Source organism: Mobula hypostoma, chromosome 3 (genome assembly GCF_963921235.1).
Source record: "Mobula hypostoma chromosome 3, sMobHyp1.1, whole genome shotgun sequence".
NCBI classification, from domain to species: Eukaryota; Metazoa; Chordata; class Chondrichthyes; order Myliobatiformes; family Myliobatidae; genus Mobula; species Mobula hypostoma.
This window is the reverse complement of record NC_086099.1, coordinates 140,704,895-140,719,513: the sequence shown is the minus strand read 5'-3', so window position 1 is coordinate 140,719,513 and position 14,619 is coordinate 140,704,895. Positions and strand designations below refer to the sequence as shown.

Sequence of the window (14,619 nt, the reverse complement as noted above, 5' to 3'; positions counted from 1 at the left end):
TGCAGTTTTAAAAAGTGCAGATATTTTTGTCTTACAGATTATAAATTCAGGAGGCAAGTAAATTGATAATCAGCAAAGAACCTGTACTATCTTATGCTATAGGCACATAACATTATAAGGGAGTTTTTATTCATTTTTAGTCACTGATACAAAATATGATTTCCTTGCGGAATTAACTCACCCCTTCAGGATAGTATTTGTATGTCATCCTTCTTGTGAATTAAGATGAAACTTTAGAATGCTTCTATAAAATACTACAGTTGGGTTACTTATGGAACTGATTCAACATTTATTGCAGTTACTAACCCTCAACCTCAGGCTCCTGAACAAGTGGGGATAACTTCACTCAGCTTCACTTGCCCCATCACTGAACTGTTTCCACAGCCTATGGACTCACTTTCAAGGTCACTTCATCTCATGTTCTCAATGTATATTGCTAATTTCTTTATTTATTATTATTTTTCTTTCTTTTATTGCATTTTCACAGTTTGCTGTCTTTTGCACAGTGGTTGTTTGTCCATCCTGTTGGGTTGTTGGGTACAGTCTTTCATTGATTCTATTTTGGTTTTTGGATTTACTGAGTATGCCCGAAAGAAAACAATTCTTAGGGGTTGTATATGGTGACATATATGCACTTGTTAATAAATTTACTTTGATCTTTTGCAGGTATATTTCTCTTTTTTTGCCACAGGAAAACATAATTTACATAAATAATATCTTAATTTATAAATAAATATCAGCATGAGGCACAACATAAGCAAATACAAATACATTGAAAATACTCATATCAAATCAATTATTGTTTCCTAAATACAGCTTCAGAATATGCATATATTAAAAAATTGTTCTTTTTTAATAATGCAGCACACGAACAGCCCCTCTGAGCTGAACTAATTAAAGTAGTAATTAAATGCCTGCTAAACTGGCCCAGCCAGCTTACAAAACTCCATATCCCTCCATTTTCTGGATATTCATGTGCCTATCTAAAAGCCTCTTAAATGCTGCTTAAAGAGTCACTACTGAATTCAGCCTATTCCATTTTTTTTTCATAAATTTAATGCATCAATCTTTGTTAAAGCCAAGAACTGTGTCAATCTCATTCTTATCATTCATCTGATTCTGAGAACTCACATACTGACTGAAAGTTTTGATAATAATATGTGCTACTGCACTGTTCTTCATTCACCATCCAGGCTACACACCTGGAATATTGAGTCTGCTCTTAAAGTGCGTATAGAGTTTCTTTGCACTATATTTCCAGCCTCAATATAGACATTGGGGATAATCAACAAGACTGAACAAAAAGGGATTCAGTAAGAAAAATGGGATGAATTAATCTTCTGTTATATGCACTAATAGTACACAAGTGTGGGCACGTGGCCAAGTGGTTAAGGCATTGGACTAGCTACCTGAAGGTCGTGAGTTTGAGCCCCAGCCGAGGGAACGTGTTGTGTCCTTGAGCAAGGCACTTAATCACACATTGCTCTGCGACGATACTGGTGCCAAGCTGTATGGGTCTTCATGCCCTTCCCTTGGACAACATTGGTGTCGTGGAGAGGGGAGACTTGCAGCATGGGCAACTGCTGGTCTTCCATACAACCTTGCCCAGGCCTGCGCCCTGGAGAGTGAAGACTTTCCAGGCGCAGATCCATGGTCTCGCAAGACTAATGGCGTACACAAAATATCTGCTTCTTAAATACAGTTCCAATACTGTTAATGAAACTGGACCTGAAAAGCAGGATTTGCTATATTTACACTGCCCATAATTATGCTGAGGACATTGTAATTCTGCAATGCGATTGAGTAATTGGATAAAAACCCGGCAAAGGGAATTATGAGGTCATGCACTTGAATAAGAGGAATCAAAACTGGAATATTATCCAATGGAGTGAATATGCAAATGAGTAAAACTCAAAAGTCATCGCAGTGTTCCAGTACATGAAGCACAGGAAATTAGCGGCAGGTCTAAAATTGGGCCCTTGAAGACAGAAGCGGGTGAATTTATTATGGGGAACAAGGAAATGGCAGACGAGTTGAACAGGTACTTTGGATCTGTCTTCACTAGGGAAGACACAAACAATCTCCCAGATGTAATAGTGGCCAAAGGACCTAGAGTATTGGATGAATTGAAGGAAATTTACATTAGGCAGGAAATGGTGTTGGATAGGCTGTTGGGTCTGAAGGCTGATAAGTTCCCGGGACCTGATGGTCTGCATCCCAGGGTACTTAAGGAGGTGGCTTTAGAAATCGTGGATGCATTTGTAATCATTTTCCAATGTTCTATAGATTCAGGATCAGTTCCTGTGGATTGGAGGGTGGCTAATGTTGTCCCTCTTTTCAAGAAGGGTGGAAGAGAGAAAACAGGGAATTATATACCGGTTAGCCTGATGTTGGTGGTGGGAAAGATGCTGGAGTCAATTATAAAAGATAAAATTATGACACATCTGGACAGTAGTAACAGGATTGGTCCGAGTCAGAATGGATTTACGAAGGGGAAATTGTGCTTGACTAATCTTCTGGAATTTTTTGAGGATGTAACTATGAAAATGGACAAGGGAGAGCCAGTGCATGTGGTGTACCCGGACTTTCAGAAAGCCTTTGATAAAGTCCCACATAGGAGATTAGTGGGCAAAATTAGGGCACAAGGTATTGGGGGCAGAGTACTGACATGGATTGAAAATTGGCTGGCTGACAGAAAACAAAGAGTAGCGATTAATGGATCCCTTTCGGAATGGTAGGCGGTGAGCAGTGGGGTACCGCAGGGTTCAGTGCTGGGATCGCAGCTGTTTACAATATATATTAATGATTTAGATGAGGGAATTAAAAGTAACATTAGCAAATTTGCCAATGACACAAAGCTGGGTGGCAGTGTGAAATGTGAGGAGGATGTTATGAGAATGCAGGGTGACTTGGACAGGCTGGGTGATTGGGCAGATGCATGGCAGATGCAGTTTAATGTGGATAAATGTGAGGTTATCCATTTTGGTGGTAAGAACGGGAAGGCAGATTATTATCTAAATGGAGTCAAGTTAGGAAAAGGGGAAGCACAACGAGATCTAGGTGTTCTTATACATCAGTCACTGAAAACAAGCATGCAAGTACAGCAGGCAGTGAAGAAAGCTAATGGCATGCTGGCCTTCATAAAAAGGGGACTTGAGTATAAGAGCAAAGAGGTCCTTCTGCAGCTGTACAGGGCCCTGGTGAGACCACACTTGGAGTACTGTGTGCAGTTTTGGTCTCCAAATTTAAGGAAGGACATTCTTACTATTGAGAGAGTGCAGCGTAGGTTCACAAGGTTAATTCCCGGGATGGTGAGACTGTCATATGTCGAAAGATTGGAGCGACTGGGCTTGTATGCTCTGGAATTTAGAAGGCTGAGAGGGGATCTTATTGAAACATATAAGATTATTAAGGGATTGGACACGCTGCAGGCAGGAAGCATGTTCCCACTGATGGGTGAGTCCAGAACCAGGGGCCACAGTTTAAGAATTAGGGGTAGGCCATTTAGAACGGAGTTGAGGAAAAACTTTTTCACCCAGAGAGTGGTGGATATATGGAATGCTCTGCCCCAGAATGCTGTGGAGGCCAAGTCTCTGGATGCTTTCAAGAAAGAGATGGATAGTGTTCTTAAAGATAGCAGAATCAAAGGTTATGGGGATAGGGCAGGAACTGGATACTGATAGTGGATGATCAGCCATGATCACAGTGAATGGCGGTGCTGGCTCGAAGGGTTGAATGGCCTACTCCTGCACCTATTGTCTATTGTCTAACAAGTCGTTAAGAAGGCAAGTAACATTTTGGTCATTATTGGGAGAGGCGAGAGGGGAGACTTTGTAAAAGTTGCACAGAATGTTGGTATTTCCACACTTGGAATACTGTGCACAGACTTAGTGTCCTTACCTAATAAATGTTATACTAGCATTAGAGGCAGTATAAAGCAAATTCACCAGTCCCATTCCTGGGATGAAAGGGTTAGGGTTGCATTGTCAAGACTGGATAGAAAATTTATTTAATCTTTTTGCAAGGTCCTAAGGGGGCTTGGCATGGTAGATGTTGAGATGTTTTCATTGGAAGGAGAGTAATAAACAAGGGGACATAGCTGAAAGGTAAGGGTTTGGTCATTTAAAACTGAGTTGTGTAGAATGCCCTTCTCCCACAGGATAGTAAATCTCTGAAATTCTCTGCCCCAGAGGATGGTGGAGGTTGAATTATTACACATATTAAAGATGGAAATAGAAAATAATTTAAAAGAGAACTTGAGGGTTAAGGGCTACTGGTACAGAGTGAAGTTGAGGCCAACAGAGATCAGCTGTGATCATCTTGAGCAGCGGGGCAAGTTGGAGGAGTCTCAAGGCCTTCTCCTGCTCCAATTCTCTTGTGTTCTGCTTCCTGCTGAAATCAGCCCACAAGGAAATTAAATTGGCTTGCACACTTCCTTTTGTGATTCACTCAAATTGGGTATCAGTTTCTAATCATGTTGTTCACACAGAATGATGGGCACCCATTATTTTGTTTCAGTCATAAACTGGAGTCAAAGGCCAAAATCTACAACCTTGGATATTAATTTTCAATAAAATACACCATTCTGAAAATCAGATGTCATTTAATATGACCCCGCTGAGAAATGGCTGTAGATATTATATAATTCCATAGACACCTTCATGCATTCGGGATGATGGAAAGGACAAAACGTTTTTTTATATATTCCTCAAGATTGCCTAAATTTTAAGATTAATAACAGTGTGCTCCAGGGGATGGCAGCTAGAAACTCAGATGTTCAAATCACAAACAGAAGAAAATCTGCAGATGCTGGAAATCCAAACAACACACACAAAATGCTGGAGGAACTCAGTAGGCCAGGCAGCATCTCAAATGTTTTCTTTACTGAAGCAGATTTAATAATTGAGAATGTATCACTGGAACTTTTTTCCTTCATGATATTTAATAATCTATTTAAGGCATAAATCTATTAGAAAGCTAACAGTACCACATCATTGAAGTAAATCTGCATAGAAGGAATTAGCATAAACTGTACACAGCTTTGTGTTCTGTTTGAGCTAACCTGTTCTCTGAGATGTTATTAAAGTTTACTGCAGTTCCTAGTTCAAAAACACACACCATCAGCTTCCAAATTGCTAATTGCAATTTGCTTACAATTTGTTTCCTTATTGCTTTAATTAATACTCAGAAATTGTTTAAAGCTTAAGCATCATTATTTCACTGAAACAAGAATAAGAAGCTATTACAGGATTTGGAAAAATGGATCAGTTCTATGCAGGGAAACTACTGATTACAGTTAACAGAGGAAGTCTTGATATTTAAGATTACAGATGTTTGAGAGTTGCTCTTCACCAACTTTTGCTGGGCGAGATCAGAACTAATTTGAACTTCCTCCACTCTTCAGGATGGTCAGGGGATAGTGGATAATTTTGACAGAGGAAATATAACCAGTTGCTTCTTTTCTGTATTTCTGAAATTCTTCTTAAAATTTTCCTCTTCCTAAGTTATGTCCAACGGCTTCCAGAAACTGAAGCAAGTTGTTACTACTACTTCCCACTTCCTGTGGCCAAACCCAAACTTCCCATTAGTTTCTGCTTTCTGTAACTTGGATATACTGTACATCTCGTTCTTACCAGACACTTTCATCATATTCTCATCAAACTAATTTCACCTGTGAGATTCCTTTAATCATGTGATTCCCATATCCACAAGATTGCTGACTACATACCTACTTTCCTTGATTCTGTACACTTTTTGTTGTGCTCAAGTAGTATCTTTCACTGACAGCAATGAATCTCAACACCAACAGATATATTTTTCATTTCTCCATGTTCTTGATTTGCATCTATTCTCCTAAATCCTGTCTCAGATCTATATTCAGGAGCTAATTATCAGTATTGAGTTCTGCTAGCTATACATGAACGTTAGGAGCAACACACACAATGTGCTGGAGGAACTCAGCAAGGCAGGTATCATCTGGAGAGAAAATTCTTGTGTATTTGATATTTCATTAATATTTGAGTAATCTTGTGTGTATATATGTTAGTTAAGCATTTTTATTTTTAAATAATTTATTACAGGTTATATGTAAATATACATCAATTGTACAGGTGTCCCCCGCTTTTCGAACATTCGCTTTACGAAACCTCACTGTTACGAAAGACCTACATTAGTACCCTGCTTTTGCTTTCAGAAGGTGTTTTCACTGTTACGAAAAAAAACAGCGCGCGATAAAATATCAGCGTGTGAAAAAATCAGCGTGAGATAAAAGGCAGCGCGCGCCCCGAGCAGCCGCTCTCCTCCGGATTCGGAACAGCATTCTCGCTGGCATTGCTTAAACACATGCCTGTGAGTAGTCATTTGCAAGATGAGTTCTAAGGTATCGGAAAAGCCTAAAAGAGCTCGTTAAGGGTGTAACACTTAGCGTAAAACTAGACATAATTAAGCTTTTCGATTGTGGTGAACGAAGTAAGGACAAAGTGAGTTTGGCTTGTGGAAGCTAATGAACATGATGTTGAAGAGGTTTTGGCATCCCATGACCAAGAGCTGACAGATGAAGAGCTGATGTAATTGGTAGAAAAAAGGATAACAATCGAAACTAAATGCAGTAGTGAAATGAACATGAAGCAACTGCATGAAATTTTAGCTGCAATGATGAAGTATGACTTTAATTTTGAAAGGGTACGTTGGTTTAGGGGATATTTGCAGGATGGTGTGAGTCCTTACAAAGGACTGTGTGATAGCAAAATGCGCAAGGCTCAGCAGACAAGCAAGCCTTCCACATCAGCCACAGCAGGCGATGAATCTCGACCTTCGACATCGAGGTGGGCAGAGATAGATGACCTGCCTGCCCTAATGGAAACAGACGATTACGAGATGACACCAGTCCAACCACCCCAACCCCCAGGCCACGGACAGATACCGATTCGCGGAGAATGCAGTGGTAGCCGGGAGACACACAGCACATCTTTAAGAAAAAAGCCGAAATAAACATGCTGATTAATTAGGTGCCGCCCGACACGTAATTGTCGGCCCAGATCAGAGACGATGGAATCGGAAATCGGCACTGATCTGGGCCGACAATTACGTGCTGGGCGGCACCTAATTAATCAGCGTGTTTATTTTGGCTTTTTTGTTAAAGGTGTGCTGTGTGCCTCCCGGCTACCGCTGCATCCCTGCATGTTTCGCGGATCGGTATCGGTCGGCGGCCTGGAGGGTGAGGGCCACTGCACCACCCCAACCTGCAATGACTCAGTCTAACACACTATCATCAGTGTGCTCGGCGTTGTCCCGATTCCAGTAAGTGATACTACACTGTACATACATTATTTCTACTTTATATAGGCTGTGTATTTTTACGTGTTATTTGGTATGATTTGGCAGCTTCATAGCTTAAAGGTTACTGAAGAGTGCTTACGCTGTGCTTTTGCCAACAGCGCTTGCGTGAGATTTTCTGCCAACGGTGCTTGCGTGAGATTTGCGCTATGGAGAACAGTGCAGTAATGATTGTGGAGAAGTATTTCTACTTTATATAGGCTGTGTATTTATCATATCATTCCTGCTTTTACTATATGTTACTGTTATTTTAGGTTTTATGTGTTATTTGGCATGATTTGCTAGATTATTTTTAGGTCTGCGAACGCTCACAATATTTTCCCATATAAATAAATGGTAATTGCTTCTTCGCTTTACGACATTTTGGCTTACGAACTGTTTCATAGGAACGCTCTACCTTCGGATGGCGGGGGAACCTGTATACAACATCACACAACGACCTGCATTCCCAGACTCCTGTGTTTTCCTTTGAATTAGTTTAAAGTTTTGAAATTACAAAAGTTATCATTGCCGACGCATATTTTAAAACAAACCCAGTAGAGTGACCGACCTGTGAAATTGCAGCAAGATTTCGAAATAAAATAAAATGCAACAAGGAGCTGTCGAGTTCCAAAAAGTATGTGTTCTTCGGAAGGGAAGACATAATCAAATCTTTTTTTAAAAAGTAAGAAAGCGGAATAATTCATGGGTTTATAAAAAGTGAGTACTGGGTGTTAATAATCATTAAAAAAAGCAGAAATGGCTGGCTACATCGGAAAGATTGATGAGTTTGATTACACAATGGGAATTGGCTCCGATATACTGAACTATTGGAACAGTATTTTGAAGCAAATGAAACAGCCAATGAGCAGTGAATGTCAATTCTGCTAAGTGCATTGGTTTTAAAGGCATACAATTTGCTTCGAAGTTTGACTGCTCCAACCAAACCATTAAAATGAGCTTTCCAGACATTCTCAAAGTGACTCAGGAACATTTAGAACCAAGAAAACCATTGTTAATCACAGAACGTTTTAGGTTTCATAAGTGGAATCAAAAAGAAGGGGGTGTCTATTTCAGCGTACACGGCTGAATTGAAGAAGTTGTCTGAGCATTGTCAGTTCGGTAACAATTTTAATGATACAATGAGAGATTGCTTAATTTGTAGAATCTTACAAGAAAGCACTCAAAGATGGTTCCTATCTGAAGCATAGCTTACATTTGAGAGAACAGTAGAAAGCACTGCTTCAATTGAAACCACAGCCAGAGACACAACTGAGTTGCAGTCAGAAATGAAACTGAGCGCGAACAAAATTGCAACATCTAAACAGAAACCTGCCTGGCTGGACAAATTGAGTTATTGTTGTGGCAGGGGCTCACATACACCTAACAATTGCAGGATTAAAGGCAAAACTTACAGAAAATGCAACAAGGTAGGACACACACAAAGAGCATGCTGGGCAGGCATAAATAAATGGACTGCATAGAGAAGAGAAAAAAGATAAAAGGGCAATTGCAGTTTCAAATACAGCACCAATCTGCATGCTGTTGATGAAAAATTTGATAATGATGAGAGTGACACAAACTGAGCAACCATGAGATTTACATTATGAAAACGAACTTGAGACAAGCAAGATGTCTTATACCAGAAGTGAATGGCAAATTAACTAAAATGGCACTGGCTTGACTATTTCAGTCATTCCACAAAATGAGTTTGAGTGACATTTCAAAGATACCAAACTGAAGCCTGCAGATATCCAACTAAGAACGTACTGGAGAAAAAAGAAGTCCTGTGGGAATGACATCTGCAACTGTGAACTACAACAAATAACATTGGGTTTGTATGTGGTAAAAACAGAAGGACTAGCACTGTGGGGCATGATTGGCTGAAACAACTATAACCTGATTGGAGATCCATTCACCATTTGCATGCCACATCCCCCGTAATTCAGCACCCACCTTCAAGACAAATGGTCCCAGGTTCAACTCTGGCCGGCTCCTTGCACGTTTTCCATTTGTGCTGGGTTGAGCACCAAGCTAGCAACTCATTCTCGTAAAAAACTGATAAATGCTAAGGAAATGTCAAAATGCCGCCTAATGCACCACAAGGCATAAAAAGAAACAATACCCTGCAATGAAGCCAATTGAAAGTGAATCAAGAAAGTTACTGAATGATGCCACGACTGTCTCCATGCCGTACACCATGAAATATTGCCCAACAGTGGACAAACAGGCATTGGTGCCAAACTCTGTGCCTCTGGTTGGAAAGCATATTGGACTAAGGAAGGACCTTGCTGCTCAGAGGAATCATGGAAGTGACAAAAGCAGTGGTCTGACTACAACAGTTTTTGTAGGTAACATATTGAGAAAGCTTCTGATAATATTAATCAGGCAGTTACTTGTGGCTTGGTTTTAAGCTGGAAGAGAATTCAGGAAGTTTCAGGAAGGTTACAAGCATTTGGCTTTTGTGAATATAAAGCCCCAGACTCTACAATGCATGCATTAAGGTTATTGCATGAACTTCAAGTGGGAAACAAAGTCTGCTTGTGAAAGTAGATGTAAAGACCAAAGCACAGCTAGATGAATGAAAGGTCAAAAGAAAGGAGTCAATGGAGATATGAAAACACAGGATCATCAGATGATGTTGTGGATGAGGAAACCAAACAAAGAAGAGAGATCAGATTGTAAAGGGAGCAATAGAAGGATTATTAAGAGAATACTCCAGTGAACTAAATGGACCAAGGCAGACAAACTACAAGAAAAAGGAAGGAAGAGATGGAGAGAAGAACGTGGATGTGAAAGAGAGAAGGAACATGAGAAAGAAAAAGAAGGGGATTGAAGTAGATCGAAAGAGAGAAAAGAAGAAGAAAGGTATCTGGAGCCGTCAGAACTACTTTCTACAGTCTCAGAGTCAACTCCTACAATCACCACAGAGGAGGCCCCAGAACTTGAGCTTGCTTCATAGCCACAAGTCTCACCTACAAAGCAGAGACATCCCCCTTGTCAAGAAATACATTAACCCACAAGAGTTAGAAAGCCTCCACAGTGATGAAATCTATAGGCCTGAATGGTACAATTTGAAATTTACTATGCTGTGGATGTCTGTATATAGTAGTTGTATTATATGGTTTTTTGTGTATCTAGTTGCGACACATTCTCTATTGAGTTGGAGTTTATAGCTAAGCAGGGAGGAGTGTTGTATATTTAATAATTCAGTAGTATTTGAGTAAGCTTGTTTATATATATTGGATAAGGATTGTTGTTCGTTTAATAATTAATTATGGTTTATATATTAATTGCATATGTCATCACGCTATCATGTGATATGTGCGTACCTCGCTTAAAGTAATGACAAAGTTACACCTGCATTCCTGGACTTCCATGTTTTCCTTTGAAGTAGTTTAATGTTTTGAAGTTACAAAATGTAACAGAAATGTTTGCTCCATAGATGCTACCTGACCTGCTGAGTTCTTCCAGCACTTCATGTGAGTTATTCAGCATTTTCAGCATCTGCAGAATGTCCTGTGTATCCATGAGCATTAGAAGATAGCCGGTGTGGTTTTGATGTCTCTCTGTTGAAAGTGCACAGCTCTGCAACATCTTGTTTTTGAGTAATCCCTTAGCTCAGTTCTGTCAGTTCTAAAATGCCTAATGAGGAAAGACAATGTGGGATCTGCAAACTCAGGCATAGACTGGCCAGGTGGCATTTGATGTAAAGGTGTGGAGGGGTAGTTTGGGATGGTGTGCTCCATCCATCATTTACACAGGGCTCACGTGTGCCTGTTCCACTTTGGGGTCTCAATGCCATATTGAAAGTGCCTTTCTGAGCCATTATGGGCCATGGATTTCTATTAAACAGTGAGAATGTTACCTGTCTTAGGAGCCACCCCTTCAACGTTGTTGAAGAAATTCATATCAGGTAGACTTTAGTGCACTAAAACAGTATTTGAATGAGGAAAAGAGCACCTGAAGATCAAGACCCCGGGGTGTTCATCTACGGGGCAATGATCACAGCTTTGTTGCATGCTCCTTAGACTTGCACTACCTACACCAAAATACTGGAAATATAACACCAATGCTATTTCAATTTTAACTTTAAAGACTTTTAAATAAATTCAAATTTTGTCTTAAATTCAATGTTCTTCAAATCCTCTGGTAGGATAAGCATTGTGATGTTACCAGAGTAACACCTCCAGATTAAGTTGCTAATTACATTCAGACAGCTCCAATGGGCAGACAATGTCACCTAACTGCCCAGCACTCAAGAATAGGAAATGGGCCAAAAGGGTGAAAATTGCTGATAGACAACTAGCACATTTTAATTATGCATATGTTAACAGTGAAAACAAATAATGCTCTGGAAAACAAGCTGCTGAATCACAAGGCCTATGTTTTGCTCTTTCAGTGAACAATTTCATCCTCGTCATCTTTCTTTGTGTAACCTGTTCCAAATTGGTTACACCCCAAGCACAACGCCTTGTAATAATGAAACTCCATGACAACAGTCTGTGATTTATTTTGAGAAACAACGCAGAACAGGCCCTTCTGGCCCAACAAGCTGCTGGTAACAGGCCCTTCTGGCCCAACAAGCTGCTGGTAACAGGCCCTTCTGACCCAACAAGCTGCTGGTAACAGGCCCTTCTGGCCCAACAAGCTGCTGGTAACAGGCCCTTCTGGCCCAACAAGCTGCTGGTAACAGGCCCTTCTGGCCCAACAAGCCACGCCACCCAGCAACTGATTAATTAACCCTAGCCTAAACACAGGACAATTTACAATGACCAATTGACCGACGAACGGAAAACCAGAGCACCTGGGGGGAACCCAGGTTGTCATGGGGAAAACGTACAAACTCTTTACTGACAATGCTGGAATTGAACTTTGAACTCCCACAACCCAAGCTATAATAGTGTCGTGCTAACTGCTATACTACCGTAGCGCTCTCTCTCCTTATCTCAAGTTTTAGACAGTCCTCAAAAGCAGCCTGTGGTCTGGCATTCATTCATGAAATACCAGGAAGGATTTGCATATACTGTGCATATTTATTTGCATATTGCTCCTCATCCCTTTCGGTATGTTCTGAAGTATTTTACAGCTAATAAGTTGCTTTAGAACTTCATTCACAATTATAATGTAGATACCCCAGCAAGTAAACTGCACAATTCCACAATTAGCAACAACCAAATCATCTCTTTTCATGATGCTGGTTGAGGGACAGATATTGACCAGGAAATTGAGGAAAACCCCACTAATCATTTTGAAAACAGGACTATGGAACCTTTTAATTTACCTGAGACAGCCTCAGTGTAACTAGTTATCCAACAATACTTTGTGCTCCACTGAGATGTAAGTTTAGAATTTTGCAATGAACTCTCTGGAATAAGATGCCAGAATACTACAAACTTACAGCGGGCCCGTAAATCAGATTATTCTTTGGTGAACAGCACTTAGCTGTTTCTCTACATTCAACACAATATATGCATGAATACGAGAAATTCTGCAGGTGCTGGAAATCCAAAGCAACACATACAAAATGCTGGAGGAACTCAGTACGTCAGGCAGCATCCATGGAAATGAATATACAGCTGACATATCAGGCCAAGAGCCTTCTTCAGGACTGAAACGAAAGCGGTAAGAGCCACAATAAGAAGGTGGGGGAGAGGAAGGAGGATAGCTAGAAGGTGGGTAGGAAAGACAAAGGGCTGGAGAGGAAGGAATCTGATAGGAGAGGAGAGCAGACCATAGGGGAAAGGGAAGATACGTGGATGTTGTTGTCATTTTTGTTTCTTCTACTCAAGCTGCAAGTTATCACAACCAACCTTTTCTATCAGCATATCCAAGGGTAAACAAGTCAAAATAAAAGTTTCTAAGGACATTAATGCTGATTGTTGATATGCCTGCTCAAAGCACTACAGTAATTGGCTAGCATTAGGCCAACTTAATTCTAAAGAGGAAAAGACTAGGATTTCACAAATTTTTGTAGTGATTGAGTTCTACCACACAACAGTTGCCATCCTGCTGCCGTCTGTAAGGTGTTTGTACTTTCTTCCCGTGACTGCGTGGGTTTCCTCCAGATGCTCTGGTATCCTCCTACAGTCCAATGATGTACTACTTGGTAGGTTAATTGGTCATTGTAAATTGTCTCACGATTAGGTTTGGGTTGACTAGGTGAGTTGCTGGGCAGTGCGGCCTGAAAGGCCTATTCCGTGCTGTATTGCAATAACTAACTAACTAAATAAATAAATAAATAGTATAAACTAGATTCCCCATGTCAAGATCCCATGGGGAAGAAAAGATCTCCCAGTCAGAGCATATAGGCCATCTTGATATCTAAATCCAGCGTAGATGCTGTAGATTCACTTTACATTGTACTTTAGACAGTGGAAGCATATATTATGTTAAATAGCTTGCTTTCACGTAAAGCAAATGTTATAACAGTTTTAACAAGCAATTACTTTTTTGGTCCGACTTGTCCCACGTTGACTCTCATACAAATAACTTTTCTGGTTTGCATTCCCACGGCACAGGTGGCATCACCACTCCAGCTGGTGCTTGAATTAAGGCCAGCTACGGACAAATCTTCAATACAGGGGCCCCAAGGGCCCGTCTGCCAGTGATGTATAACACAAGGATGCTCATTACAGCTGCGCACTTCCTGCAAGGCACTGCTGTTTGGGCACTGTGCTCCTCCTGTTGAAAAGCAAAAGATACCAAAATAGCACGCTTGGTTTTGAAAACATTGGTAGCAGTCTTCACAGTGATATAATGCGTCCCTGATTTTGATTTATATAAAAAGTGATCATCAGCGCAGTTTGAAGCTACATGCGATCTAGTAACATATATTTATACAATACCTCTTCTTTGTATAAGACATGGTAGTCCTTATTATGTCTATTTTGTAAATAACGCAGAGTGTTTGTGCATGGCTTTAATTTCAAATATTTTTGTGAAAAGCTACGTATGATTTTTCAGTGATTGAATTACTATTTTTTAAACAAGGAGAAAACAGTATTAAAACGTGATTAGGCAGTGAATTTCTCAGAACACTTTCATGTTTAATAGTCTATTGTTGACCAGGTATTTCATGGTTTTATTACTGAAAGTTGTGAATTCTAGTTTATACCATCTGAAGAACACATATCTACCCAATCAATTTCAAATCCCTGCATGAAGGAAATAATACAAATCATTCACACGTAATAGACTACAATAGGCCTGGGACAAAATATCAGTAAGCTCCTTCTGTTAAGCATGATGTGGGCACCAAAGCACATTCATTGGCATTTGTAGCATGAAACATACCTTGGGTCA

The 14,619-nt window shown here is 40.2% G+C and overlaps 1 protein-coding gene across 2 annotated transcripts in view; it reads right to left on the bottom strand.

Moving 5' to 3' along the window:
* Nucleotides 1-14,619, bottom strand: part of LOC134344277 (thrombospondin type-1 domain-containing protein 7A-like) — a 438,835-nt gene that overhangs the window by 122,303 nt on the left and 301,913 nt on the right. For both annotated transcript variants that reach the window (XM_063043785.1, XM_063043786.1), the window contains exon 8: nucleotides 13,764-13,998. In XM_063043785.1, the coding sequence (XP_062899855.1) occupies nucleotides 13,764-13,998 (235 nt within the window). The remainder of the gene's footprint in view (nucleotides 1-13,763; nucleotides 13,999-14,619) is intronic.